At 41.1% G+C, this 13908-nt stretch overlaps 2 protein-coding genes across 3 annotated transcripts in view; both read right to left on the reverse strand.

The window, feature by feature from the left end:
- LOC114557963 (NACHT, LRR and PYD domains-containing protein 3-like) overlaps positions 1-897 on the reverse strand; it is a 21123-nt gene extending 20226 nt beyond the window's left edge. For both annotated transcript variants that reach the window (XM_028581732.1, XM_028581727.1), the window contains exon 1: positions 714-897. The gene's annotated coding sequence lies outside the window, so the exon portion shown is untranslated. The remainder of the gene's footprint in view (positions 1-713) is intronic.
- dek (DEK proto-oncogene) overlaps positions 1-13335 on the reverse strand; it is a 15380-nt gene extending 2045 nt beyond the window's left edge. The window contains exons 1-11 of the mRNA XM_028581743.1: positions 13224-13335; positions 11871-12024; positions 10364-10456; positions 10070-10179; positions 8998-9092; positions 7929-8058; positions 7189-7533; positions 5081-5245; positions 3249-3339; positions 2315-2457; positions 2103-2171 (exon numbers count right to left, since the gene is read on the reverse strand). Of these exons, the coding sequence (XP_028437544.1) occupies positions 2103-2171; positions 2315-2457; positions 3249-3339; positions 5081-5245; positions 7189-7533; positions 7929-8058; positions 8998-9092; positions 10070-10179; positions 10364-10456; positions 11871-11994 (1365 nt within the window). The 5' untranslated portion in view covers positions 11995-12024; positions 13224-13335. The remainder of the gene's footprint in view (positions 1-2102; positions 2172-2314; positions 2458-3248; positions 3340-5080; positions 5246-7188; positions 7534-7928; positions 8059-8997; positions 9093-10069; positions 10180-10363; positions 10457-11870; positions 12025-13223) is intronic.
- Between the last annotated feature and the right edge of the window lie 573 nt (positions 13336-13908).

The raw sequence follows: 13908 nt of genomic DNA on the forward strand, positions 1-13908 counted from the left end.
GAGCTGGTTGGAGGTTAAGTGCCTTGCTCAAGGGCACCTCAGTGGTGGTGATGAGGGAGGGACAAGCGCTGCTCTTTCACTTTCCCCCACCCAGATTTGATCCTGTCGGTCTGGGGATTGAACAGATGACCTCCCGGTCACAAGCTCACGCCTCTAACCTCTCGGTGTCAGTCCAAATTACACATAATACGCATCACATGAGTTTGCCCCCCGACACAGCGTTTGTTCCCGGGGAGATGGATCCGTGCGTCCTGCCTCCTGTGCGCCATGGATGTCTGAGCCTCAGCAAATACGACAATAATAATACAATTTGCCTTTCCCAGCATTAGCACAACAGTTTGCGATGGTTAGCTTGTTACCTGTGATGATATATGCTAAATGTAACGTCTCTTTCACATTAGCAAGTGACGGACCTATTTAGGTGCGTTTGGAGATGCCTGATGAAGTTCAACGTTGTTGATCCGCCATTTTTATCTTGGTGCCAAACACCTGGTATGTAGCTGTTCGCTTACTGTCACGGTTTACAAAGTTATTGACTAATGACAGAAGGCACAACTCCGGGAGGACTTGGTGTCACCATCGACAATGCATTTTTTTTATGTGAATGCGCAAGTCTGAAGTCTTCTGGGTCGAGTCCGAGTCAAGTCTGAAGTCAGCCGTTTGTGAGACTTAAGTGTGACTCGAGTCCCCCATCTCTGCTCTGGCCACCTTACCATTCTTATCACGCTCGACCTCACTGCAGCCTTCGACACCATCAACCACTCCATCCTCCTGTCCCGACTGGAAACCTACTGCAACATCAGTGGCGCCGCACTCTGCTGGCTCCGTTCCTATCTCACCAACAGACAACAGTTCATACAGTTCATCAACAATTGCACCTACGCCGTTGCTCCTCGGTCACAAGGCATCCCGCAAAGTTCGGTGCTTGGTCCTCTCCTCTTCATCCTTTACATCCTGCCACTCGGAAATATCATACGCAAACACGGTCTTCACTTCCACACTGCTAGATCTGGACACTGATGTCCAGCTCTACATTTCTACCAAATCCATCACCACAGCTATATCCTCCACCCTGGCCACCTGCCTCACTGCTATTCAAACCAACTTCCTCCAACTCAACTACAATAAATCTCACATAATGCTCATCGGCCCGAAATCCCTCACACAGAACACCCATAACTTCAGTCTCACGGTCAACAACTCCACCCTGTCTCCATCCACACACATCCGTAACCTGGGAGTCATTCGACAGCAACCTCACTTTTGAAATCCAAATAACCAGAACTGCCTTCTTTCACCTCAAAAACATTGTCCGTCTCCACCCATCTCTGACTCAGAACCAAGCACCGTACCTGGGGTGACAGAGTAACATGTAAAGCGCTATATAAATAAAATGTATTATTATTACGAGCCACTTTCATATTCTACCAGCATTTGGCTGGTGGATGGTGCCAATTTTGAACACTGGTTGAAAACCAAACGATATACAGTTCACTGTGATATAAAAAGAGAAAAGCAGGTAATTCTCTGAAGTAAAATAAATGTTATACCATAAACTAAAAACAAGCAGCATGAACCAGAGTGGAGCGGTGAGAATATCTGTCCCTTGCTCACAGAGCCGTTCATTCTCTCTGCTCCCCAGTTTCACCTCGCTCTACTCTAATCGCTTACTGCTCGCTCCAGAGAGAAAAAGCTGAACTGTATTTATCAGGTGAACAGCGGCCGCCCTCACTTCGTGCCCGGAGCTCCGCCAGCAAAATGGCCACCGGATGACCGGCACTGGCGGCATGGAGAGGGCGGGCGGGTCCGTTCATCTGCAAGTACCTTGCTGCGGTAACAAAGAGACGGGCTCGGGCATGGTTCAAAGTCATGGTGCGAGCGGTACCGGAGCCAAATTGGAGTGGGGGGAGAGAAGGAGATGCTCCAGGATTTTCCTCTCTGCACTCCATCCAAAATCACTACGCTTGCTCACATGCTCTGGCATGAACACAGTGCTAAGTGTGTGTCTGTCTGTGTGTGTGTCAGTATGTATGTGGGTGTGTGTGCATGCACATCTGCGTGTGTGCATTTGCATGCCTGTGTGTGCGTCTGTGTGTACTCACAGATTTAACAGTCTGTTTGATGTAGTCCTTCTTGCTGGCCAGGTCGTGGTCCGGGTAGGTGTCAAACACCTAGACAACATAAATGATTCATTTATTCATATTTTATACCACATTGTGTAATAACACAGAACATCTACAGCGTTTAACGGCCGAGTCAGAGAGCATCTCCCGTCTCGGTGCTGCAGGTGTGTAAACAGGAGGAGGCTGGTTACCCTCTGGCAGATCTGCTTCATGGTCATCTCCTCCAGGTTGGCCTCCTTCAGCAGACTCTGCACCGTCTCCTTCAGCTGCTCGTCTGTCGGCGCCTTCTTCACCATCTTAATGAGCGGCTCGTCGTCGTCTGAACTGTCCTCGGCTGCAGGCAAAAACACAGAAAAATCAGGGGACGCTTCGGTAAAAAAGGCTCTTTAGTTGAACTCCAGACTTGTGGAAAAAGTGTTGTTTTTATTTTTTGACGCGGGAGGACAACACATAAAGCTCTACAGTTATCAATCAGGTAAATATTCAATATTAAAGTGCTCATATTATGAGCATTTGCAGGTTCATAATTGTATTTAGAGGTTATATCAGAATAGGTTTACATGGTTTCAATTTTCAAAAAACACCATATTTTTGTTGTACTGCATGTTCCTGCAGCTCCTCTTTTCAACCTGTTTGTTGAGCTCTCTGTTTTAGCTACAGAGTGAGGCATCTCACTTCTGTCCCATCTTTGTTGGGAGTCGCACATGCTCAGTACCTAGGTAAGGACTACTAGCCAGTCAGAAGCAGTGTATGAGGGCGTGCCCTGACAGTAGCTAGGTAAGGACTACTAGCCAGTCAGAAGCACAGTATGAAGGTGTGCTACGCTAGCAGCTAGCCGAGCATTATAACGTGTGTTACAAAGTGACCACGTTGGTCTCTGAAGTAAAGGCTGGACTACAATAGAGCTGTTTGGAGCAGTTGGTGAACAGTATTTTCTGTTGGAGATGGTAAGTCCCTTTGGGGGACTTTGGGATTTTTCACTTTCTAAACCTATATCATGCAAAAAAAAAAAATATATAACACAATAAGGGAAAGGGAAAATGCCAAAAAAGCATAATATGAGCACTTTAAATCTTAAAATAATATCTGTAATTACCCGTGCAGCCCTGATTATTATGAGCTAACCTGTGTTTGTGTTGTTTTTTCTGTTGCTGCTGCTGTCGGCTTTCTTGGTTTTGGCGGCACGTTTGGCTGGAGTCAATTTCTTCTTTTTGGGCTGGAAAACAAACATCAGCTCAACAACAAGCTCACAAGACATCCGAGAACTGAACGTCACAAACAGAAGAAAACTCAGTTGTAGCAGCAAAGAAAAAAATAATAAAGCCACAAACACTCTGGAGAATGCTAAAATATTAACCAATACTATTAACTATTAGGGGTGTAAATCACAATACATAATTATATAGAGTCTGCGGAAAACGATACAATATTTGAGACCATATCATTAAGATTTATATCTTATTTACAGTAGATCAGATTTATATCAAATTTAAGAAAAAAGCAACTAAAATATGATTTAACAATTTTAATTATGAGCTCTTCTAGTTGTTTAAATGAAAAACAAACTATTCTATTTGATAAAAAGAATAAATATAAAGTGGGAATTTCAAAATATGTACCCATGACCCTTTGCTGCAGGTCATCCCTTCTCCCCCCCACCTCCCCTTTTCCTGTCTATCTGCATCTCATTAAAAGAAAATCCATGAAAAAAAGTCTATATTTTTAATTTGCATCGATCGATATAGTGATCCAGATCGCTGTATCGTTACTAGGGATGCACAGAATCCAGGATTCGGCTGAATATTGGGCTTTTTGACGGGGTTCGATTTCTGCCGAACCTTAGAATTTCTTCCCTCCGAACCGAACCCTACGCTTGTCTCCGTAATGACGGCGCCGTTGATTACGGAAGGAGAAAGTGGAAATGGAACTCGTGAGCAGAAAAAGTTGTTGTTTGGCAGTACTTTCAGTCAAAAGAAGGCCATTCAAGTCCAGCTACATGTGCAATGCTGATTGGTCTGGTGGTGGCGAGGACCCTGAACTATACACAACATGGCCGCTGTTACAACATCTGGTCTGAAACATCCAAAAGAATACGAGTTGTGCACGAAGGAATCTCCAGACAGCAGCCAGAATGCAGCAACTTCAGGTACAGCAAAGGAAGGAGAGTCCCTGTTTACTTCATTCATGTGTTTACTGGGTTCATGGACTGAGGATGGGAGGAGGAGTCAGCACAATCTCAACCTGTGGAGGCGGTATTCTAGCCTCGTGAGACCGTCCTGATCTGGCGAGCTCCAGTTTTCCACTCGCAGATCAGTCTGGCATCTTGAGGTAGAGGAAATTTGGAGCCGTTAGCCAAACGATCGACCAATCAGCGTTGGTTTTGAGGCGGGTTAAGTGGTAATAGACAGATGGTTTATCCAATCAGCTAACCAGTATTTTCAGACAGCGGTCCGGGAACCTGAAATGGTTCCTTTTATTCCTAAATTCTCGACACACAAACGGCAAATATCCTTTACCGACATGTTGCTAGCTTGCTGAGCTAACGAGCTATGCTTTGCCTGCAGCAGCAGGGGTAGCCTAGCTTGTGGTTGTATTTTCATACACTTCGTGGATCTGATTGGTTGATTTGGCCCGTCTATCACCAACATAGGTGATAGACAGATGGTTCATCCAATCAGCTAACCAGTATTTTCACCCCTTCCCAAAAGTTCTCCAACGGAAAGTTCCCAGATATGCGCAAATGCGAAGCGATCCATCTGGCGGAGTCAGGTTACCGGTATTCAGCCGAATACCCCAAAAATCTGGATTTGGGGCATCCCTATTCATTACACCCCTAAACTTTAATAATTTCGATTATAAAGACACAATTCACACTTCTAATCTCTTGAGCTGCTTTTCATTCAACTCTTTGCCACTGTGAGCATTTTAAAAACTACTGCATTTGACTTGAGTTTTACCTTCTCCTCAGCTTCACTGTCGGCGTCTGATTCGGACGCGTCTGAAACTTCCTTCTTCGCTCTCTTTTTAGGAGGAGCCGTCTTCTTTGCCGGCGGCTTCTGTCTCTTCACCGGGGCCGACTTCTTGGAAGCAGACTTCCCTCTGCTGGACTTTGATTTGGGAGACTGGCACAAAATGTTTGTGGATTAAAAACTGAAATGACTACTGAATGAAAATAAGAAGGCAACCAGATAATTATTTAGCATCTCTTATTAGGAATTACAGAGAAACAGCTTAAAGTGATCAAAAAGCTTGGGACAGAATCATAATAATAATCAAGTAGTCTTGCTTACAGTGTTTATTTCGGGTCTTTTATTACTTAACAAAATATGGGGAAAAAAAAACAAATGAAACTATTTTTAATAAGTAATTAAAGTAATTCTATTTTTGATACACAAAACTTTGTCTCGCGGTAACCCGTCTGTGTCTTATGAAACAGGACTCGGAAGTTGGAAGTTTCTGACTACTTTTATGTTAGTCTCACATTGCCAGACCTTCCTACACAGCGCTGCGGAGGAAGGTCTGGCTGTTTTAGGCGTGCGAGAGAAAACTCAGATTGGACAGATAGTCTAGCTAGCTGTCTGGATTTACCCTGCAGAGATCTGAGAAGCAGTTAACCATAGTCCTCAGAAATCCACCGGAGGTTAGAACGCCAACCGGCCAAAAAAAAAAAAAAAAAAAAAAAAAAAAAAAGACATACGGTGGAATTTCCGACGGCAAAGGAGCAATCCCGGAAGCGGAAGTTCGTGGATATAGGGTATACTTTTATGTGCAATTGGCAGTGATGAGTACTGGAGACCTGGACTCTGATTTAAGTCCCTATTCTCTGGACTGGTGACTCAAACACTGGGGGACGACTCAAAACTTGACTCAAACTCGACAGTTGGTGACTCGATTACAACACTGGTTCCAGTTGAACCGGGAAGTCGTTTTTTTCCCAGCAAATTCAACTAAATGAAAGCTCTCACGACTCAATATCTTGAATGAGAACATTCATTATATTTTTGATTATAGGATTATGTGTTATAGTCAGTCATAACAATCGGTAGCACGGGCATTTCTTTTGTCAGCGATCAACAAGAACAGAGTTCTAGAAAGTGATGTATTCAAACGGAAACTGCAACGAAAATAAATCGTATTTTTGAACTCCGGGCGACTCCAGCCTCTTCCTACGGTGATCAACCGTGGATGAATAATGGGTGGGTGGCCTAGTGGTAGATCGCACGCCCATATATAGAGGCTCGGTCCTCAACGCAGACTTTTTAATACAGATTATTGTTGAGCTAAATGTGGTGTTAAATGATCAACGTGGATAATGCCTTCAAGTCAAAGCGCCTTGAATATAGATCTATAATTTCTCCGGCAGATCAAAGTCTCCGGTCAATATTTCCAAAGTAAAAGATGAACAGTCCTGTACCCTGGGGGATAGTGGATTTGGATCTGACCTGCGGCACTTTCCTGCATGTCATTCCCCCTCTCTCTTTCCTATTATGTCTAAGCTGTCACAATAAAAAAAAAGGCCTTAATGCCAAGATAAATTATCTTTAAAAAAAAAAAAAAACCTTAAGAATAATAAAAACTAGATACAGCGTTCGAGGAGGAGCCCTGTTGCGTTCCTATGAGAGTCAGTGGTTTCAACTAAATGCCGCCCATAGTCGGATTTCTGATTCGGAAATTCGGGAAAACCTCACAAACCCCGAGATCACAATCCTACATGGCTGCTCCGAGCATCAACAGTAGTAAAAGTTCTATAAATATACTGTCTAATAGCAGATCTTATTATTTTATTGACTGATCAAACAACTTTGGTAAAAAGAATTAAAAATGTTCATCACAATTGAAATGTGTTATTGTGTCCAAAGAGACCAAAACACAAAAGATTTTAAATTTTCTGTCACATAAAACAAACTAAATAAAGAAACTAAAGAATGTCTGGTGTATTTCCTTTACAAATTATTTAAATAATTAATCAATTATTTCATTAATCAAAAGATCCAGTTGGTTTATTTAGAGCTTTACCAGAAAAAAAAATTGTTACTAATTTTGTGTTCAGCCTAGAAAACCTCACCTCATCATCGCCTTCATCCTCCTCTTCTTCTTCCTCCTCCTCTTCCTCAGCAGACTCCTCTGACTTGTCGGAGTGGTCCTCGTCTTCTTTCTCGGATGGTTTGTCCTCTGCGTCCGATCCCTCAGCCTCAGCTGAAGCCAGCGCCTTCTCATCTTCCTCACCATCATCATCATCATCGCTGCTGGAGTCCATGACGATGGCTTTGGACTTGCTTCCGGCTTTGGACTTCTTGGGACTGGACGACAAGCTTCTGGGTTTGGGTTTGCTCTTCCTCTTGGTGCTGGTCTCGGAGTCGTCGCCGGACAGTTTCTTCTTTGATTTCCTCTTTTTCTTCACGGGCAGACGCTGCCAAAGCACAAACAGTGGGAATGAAGAACTTCCCTGAAGGAGAGGGAACTTCAAGATCTAATATTTCTCTCTGAAAACTTCAGAGACTACAGTAGCAATGAACATGTTCATTTAACAACAATCTAATATTGTTGGCCAGGGTTCAACAATCAGGGTTTCCCGATGGCCCCGGGGAAAGTAAACGCCACTACGGGCAAGTCAACGTAACAACCCGCTCACCAGATCTGGCGTCATGGTTTTATAAACATTTGATTTGAACGTGCCATTGGCCAATCAAGAATTGACTTGGCGCTTTATGCTTTTGACGTTTTTAATCAACATTTTACACTTTTAATGCTTTCAACGTTTGATTTTTTTTCTTTACATTTGACGATATTTTGCCATCTGCTCACCTTCCCGCTGTTTTTCGGTTCAATGAGGAAATTCAGGATCCTGTCGACCAGATCGGCGTGGTTTCCTTTCTTCTCCAGATCCAAAACACCACAGACAACCTTCAGTTTGCTGTTGGTCAAGTTTGAATTCCTGCAATGAAAAAAGAGAAGAAAAAAAAACAAAAAAAACTGTGATTATTGTTATCAGTTTGTCCATACAAAGTCAAATCAAAGACGCAAAGTCACAGCGCGACTGACGCAAATAGCGCAAATGAGGTGATGACACAAAATTCGCCTTATTCGTGCCGCACCGTGAATTCACGTGAGTTGAAACATTTCAGCTTGAGCGAGAAATTTGCGTGTAGATGTGTCACAAAAGTGTTTTCTTTGGGAAAAGTAAGCAGGGAAGTTTAACTACCTGGTAAACTGGTAAAATTATATATCTCTGTTGTTGTGTTTATGGAGCATCTCCAATGTTAGCAGAGCCCTGATTGAACCAAACTCCATCCAGAAAACAAGCATTTTAAAAGTCGTTTGCTTGTCGTCTTGCGGACAGACCTGACACAGTATGAATTCAGACTTTTTTTTTTTCTACAAATCTGCATCATGATGTTATTTAGGCATACTTTTTATCATTTTATTGCAATTAAAAAAACGGCACAATGCGTACTTCAAGTCGTGCTGGAAGTGGCAGACATTAGACATAACGTCTTCCTGGAAAAGGCAGTAAAACATTAGCGTGCTTTTTGATCCGCCAGGTGATATTAATCCAGAAATGACTGACCACCAGGTATAAAGCAGTAATGGTGGTTATTTTTGGCCACATGATGACGGGAAGAAACGTTGTTGGTGCCTACAGCTCTACACCGAGTAAACACAAATAATGCAAATATGATCCCGCGATCAAACTCACGCAAATGGTATTACGCGAATATTTTATTTCGCCATGGTTTGCTATCAGAGCAAGTTTTCCCAATCGCAATCAGACACCACTTTCTATCTTTATATTTTGGAAACAAGAAAACCAAAATCAATCCTCTGATTCCACATGATGACAGGAAAGGAAAGGTGTCGCCGCTCAGAAACTTACTTGAGGAGTTTTTCTCGTTTCTTGGTGTACTGTTCGCTGTCGGCGTCAAAAGGAAAGCCGTTAAACAAACGCAAGTTCTTCTTTAACAGGGCCATCTGATGAAAGAAAAAAACAATACATTAATTTCAGAATAGTAATTGTTCTGCGATTCACTGTTAGCGTATGTTTTTTGGTGGCGGTTTTGTTTACAGCAGAGGTGCAACCTCCTGAAAAGAAGGCAGCGATTTCACAAAAAAATGTAACCCTTGTTTTGTCTTCCTGTCGACAATGAACTTGTTGTCCTTCTGGGTCAAAATTACAAAATGAACTTTTTAGTCACTTTTTTATCATGACATTTTACATAATTTTTGAGTTTAAAAAAAACAAACTGAAATTATGAATTATTTTGACTAATAGTTAAGACCAGAGAATGTTGAGTGGATCACAGACTGGTTTATGTCAAAGTTTAGTCAACCGTTTTTTTCAAATGATATGAAATTGAATAAAACACCCAAAATTCAATGGACGTAATCATTAATTTTACCTGTAAAGAATGTTGCATGGGTCCCATACATCTTACATGCACACATCCAAGTTATTTTGGGGCAATTTGGTTTTAAGAAACCCATACTTCTGATATTAAAATCAACTGAGCCCTAAATTCAGTTTTTTCAAGCCAAGTATCGCTAAACTTGCACTTCTCCAAAGCTGAAGAATAAAATCTGTCTGTGGTACAATCTGAAAGAGACTTGTGCCAATAACACAAAAGCTGACTGGCTGATATATAAGTTGCAATTTGGTTTCATTGTAGTCAAAAATACAGTGAAATTATATTTGGACTAAAGCGAAAGAAAGAACTACAACTAAACGGAATTAAAAAAAAAAAAAAAAAAAAAAAAAAAAAAAAAAAAAAGGAAGCGTTGCATTGACGTAGAAAAACTAAGATCTGTTTAAAATAATTTAAGACCTAGAACCAAATACTTCAGCAAATTCAAGACTTTTTAAGGCCTAAAATATTTTGTTTAGAAATTTTAGACTTTTTAAGACACCGCAGAATCCGTTGGATCATCTTGAAACATCCAGGAGTTTGTACCTTTCCCTGTCTGTCGAACAGGATGGCGTGAAGAGGTTTCAGGTCAGCTGCCTTTATCTTATTGATCTGGAAGCCGATACGTGGAATGTCTCCTAATTTATCTCCGCTACCTGAAATACGGGAAACAAAACAAGCGGACAGTTTTCACACACGTGTCGGCAAATGATTGAATAGATGATGTTTAAATGACAAATACTCACATACTGTTAAAAGGAAATGCTAAAAAAAAACAACAACAACAACAACAACAACAACAACAACACAAAGTTGTGTCTGTCGTAGTTAAATATTTACCATCGCCAGTCTTGAGCTTCTCCTTTTGCTTTGGTGCCTGGAAGTCGAGCCTCTCGACTGTCTTCTTTGCCCGCTTGCCTTCGAGGATTTCACCTGAAAAATAAATGAGCATTACCGGCTTATTTCAGTTAATTTTCTTTGCCCAATGCTGAAAGTATTTTCAGTACTGTGTCTGTTCCTTAACTAAAAAGACATCAGTTTTCCCTGTTCTCTGCATCTTGGGTGGCATTTAAGAACCAAGGACTTAAACTAAGTGTAGTGCCTTTTAGAATGGTATGCACTAAAGGAAAGAAACACAATACTTTAAGCTTTTCCTTTGTTAAAGTCTCTGCAGCTAGTGTACTTGAATTGTATTTATCTGCAACATTATGTTGTATAATTACAGTTTTGCACAATAAATGTTCTCAAAACTACATACCAAGTTTCTTTCTCTTTAAAAACAAATAATACATTTGGCAGTGTAGCTTTCCTTAGGGTCTATGTAACCTCTTCTGAAATGGTTCTATTATAATTTATATGTCGTGATATATGTCGTTATCGCAAGAGGCTGCAATGTATATCGCATAGGGGTGGAACGGTACACAGAAGTCACGGTTCGGTTCGTACCTCGGTTCAGACATCACGGTTTGGTACGGTACAATGGAGGGAAAAGCAAAACAAAAATGCAGAAGGCGATTTTTTATTGAGCATGTCTCAGGCTGTACCACCTAGTGTCATACTGTCTCTCCCCTGAGCTAGCTGCAACAGCCTGAAGTGTCTAAAGTAAGATTAAGTACCCCACATCATCTCCAGACTCCATCTGTAACTTGTAAACAAAAGATGTGCTATATAGTAATAATATGTGTGTTTAAGGCTACAGCTACACTACTATGTTTTCATTTTTAAGCAGTTTTGCGAGAAAAGTGATCTCTGTCCACACAAGAGTTCTATCTCCAGTAGCAGAACTAATCTCTGTCCATATTAACACGTATGTCAACATATATCACATGACCATTCACACACACTTGGCATGTGCATGGCGTTGTAAACAAGGAAGCAGATTACTCTGCGGTTATAAATCTGGGATGAATAAGTTGGAAATACTTTGGAGCAAGAACAACAACGGTGAAAAGTAACAGCAGGGATTTATTATCTTGGAGTGAGGACGAGGTGGAACTGTTACTAAAAAGGTCTGTAAGCTACCTAACTGATAAGACTGACTGATGTGCGTCCTTGTTTCCTAATGTCTCCGTTTGTGTCCATCCAGACTACAAAGCAACCCCGGAGTTTTCAAACCAAAACGAGGGCAGCAGTGTTTCCAAATGTCTCAGTTTTAGGGGCTCAGAAACGCCAGAGCAGTAAATGTAGCTAAAGATATTTGTTTTTTAAACCAACACGTAGTAGTGTAGCCTTAAAGTGGTATTACAGGTCACTGTACCACACATGGATGTCATCAGCGTCAGGTGCTATTTTAGTTGCTCATTCTAGATGGCTGAACAGAGGGAGTAAACAATTCCTTTTCTTTTACCAGATATTTTGGCGCTGCTTTTCTTCGGACTCGCCAGGTCTTGCTGCGACGTCTCCATCTGATCATCCACTTCTTCCTCTGACACTGCAGAGCTGTCCCTCGCTTCCTCCGCAACCTCACTCATATCGCACTACCTCAGTCCGTCTGATTAATCCTAACAGGAGAAAGATGTACATGTGTTTATATTGCTGTAAACCCCCCCCCCTTCCCTGTGCTGGTCTGGCAACGGACGTGTTTTACACACGATCAGGAATACCCACACCAAATGAATTGCTGCAGCTTAAATGTTTATGGAGCCTTATATGAATTTAGAACAACAACACTGACATGGCATAGAAATAAAGCATCATGTATGTGAATAAAACGTTATACTCTTTACATTTAAAGATGGGTATACAGTTGCTAAAAATAAAATAATATCCCCACACACTTGAATGTGAAAGGCGTGTCCAAGAACTTGTCACAATGCTGCTGGATCTATAATTGTGTGAGGGCATCATGTACAAATTCCATTTATATAACTAGCCAGTGTAAGAAAAACTTGAATTGTGCAACAGCAATAAAACTAGCTAGCAATAGAAAGGCATTAAAAATGGTACTAAAAAAAAAAAAAAAAAAAAAAAAAAAAAGAGAGAGAGAGAGAAAAAAAACAACTATTAAATACAATACATTTAAAATGCAATAATACAGTAACGCACACAGCAACGGTTAACGTTACAGTGTGTGCAAATAAAGTAACGTCAAGCAACAACATCAGATAACGTTATAAAATGTCCTTTAGTTAAAGTAGTTTGGTGTATTAAACGTATGCCGGACACTATCTTGGCTTCTAATGATTCATTAAGTATAAAAATGTAACATTGTCAACTCGTGTTTTACCAGCTAGGAGCTGTAGTCCACAAAAACGACAGACTTTTCAATGGTGTTTGGCAGGCAAGAGCAGACGCGATTAGCTAGCACTAGCTGACGTTAAGCCGTGAATCCACTTACAATGAGCGGAATCTTCCCTTGAATTCAACCCCAACTTGTGTCAGTAAATGAAAATACGAGTAAAAGGATCTTTCTGAGTTTCTTAGGAAACATTCGGCTTACTATCTGTATTACGCTGATGCGGGTTTGTGTCTTTATTCAGTCAAAATAAACGCCCGTGCGAATTGGCGCGCTATAAAGCTAGCTAGCTAACAACAGACGTTAGCTACCGTAACGTTACGTTACATCACTGCTGTGCAGTAATTACAGCGAAATAACGATATTACAACCTGATAAAGCTATGCTACAAAGTCCACATAAATGCCACCATGTATCAAAACGCTCACTGAGCTCACGTTAGCCGAGAAGCTATTAAAAGTTTACCTTGTTGTTGTAAAGAAGAGTGGACTGCGCGTCTCTCCTCTAGTTTCTTGTTTTCAATTTCATGATGGCGGTTTCTCTGGGGGGCGGGGATTATTGCGGCGTCTACTCCCCTGATTGGACCAAAGATGGATGACGTTGTCCTTCTTCGTGTTATAAATAGTGGATGGGAGGCTCCTGCACGTTAACGTTGCATTACTGCCCCTTCTGATGCTATTAATGGAAAAAGCAGTTTAAAATGTTAAGTAAAATATATAATATCATATGATATATTAAAATGGCATTCTTCCTCCAACAATGCTATAAAAAAAATTTTGAAAAAGAAAAAGGAAAAAAAGCATGCGTCCAAGACATAAAATAATTGCATTATTGTTCACAATACTGAAAATTTGACTTATATAGACATTGTATATTCATTGTTGATTTTTATATATTCATATACTTATCTATTTTTCCCCCCAACGTATCTGTTTCTGTCTACCTGTAAAGTGTTCTTGAAACTGTGTGTAACTTTGAGAGCAAACTTCTTCTCTGTAGGTGTTCCCACATGGCCAAAAGAGCTGGAGGAAGTGCCAACACAAACAGACACTGAAAGGTAAAAGTACAAAGTGAGACTCCATTTTACACTAGACAGAGCAGAAGGAGGAAGACAGACTGATATCTAAGGGAGGGTGAGTGTAAATAATCT

Source organism: Perca flavescens, chromosome 6 (assembly GCF_004354835.1).
Source record: "Perca flavescens isolate YP-PL-M2 chromosome 6, PFLA_1.0, whole genome shotgun sequence".
Lineage (NCBI taxonomy): Eukaryota > Metazoa > Chordata > Actinopteri > Perciformes > Percidae > Perca > Perca flavescens.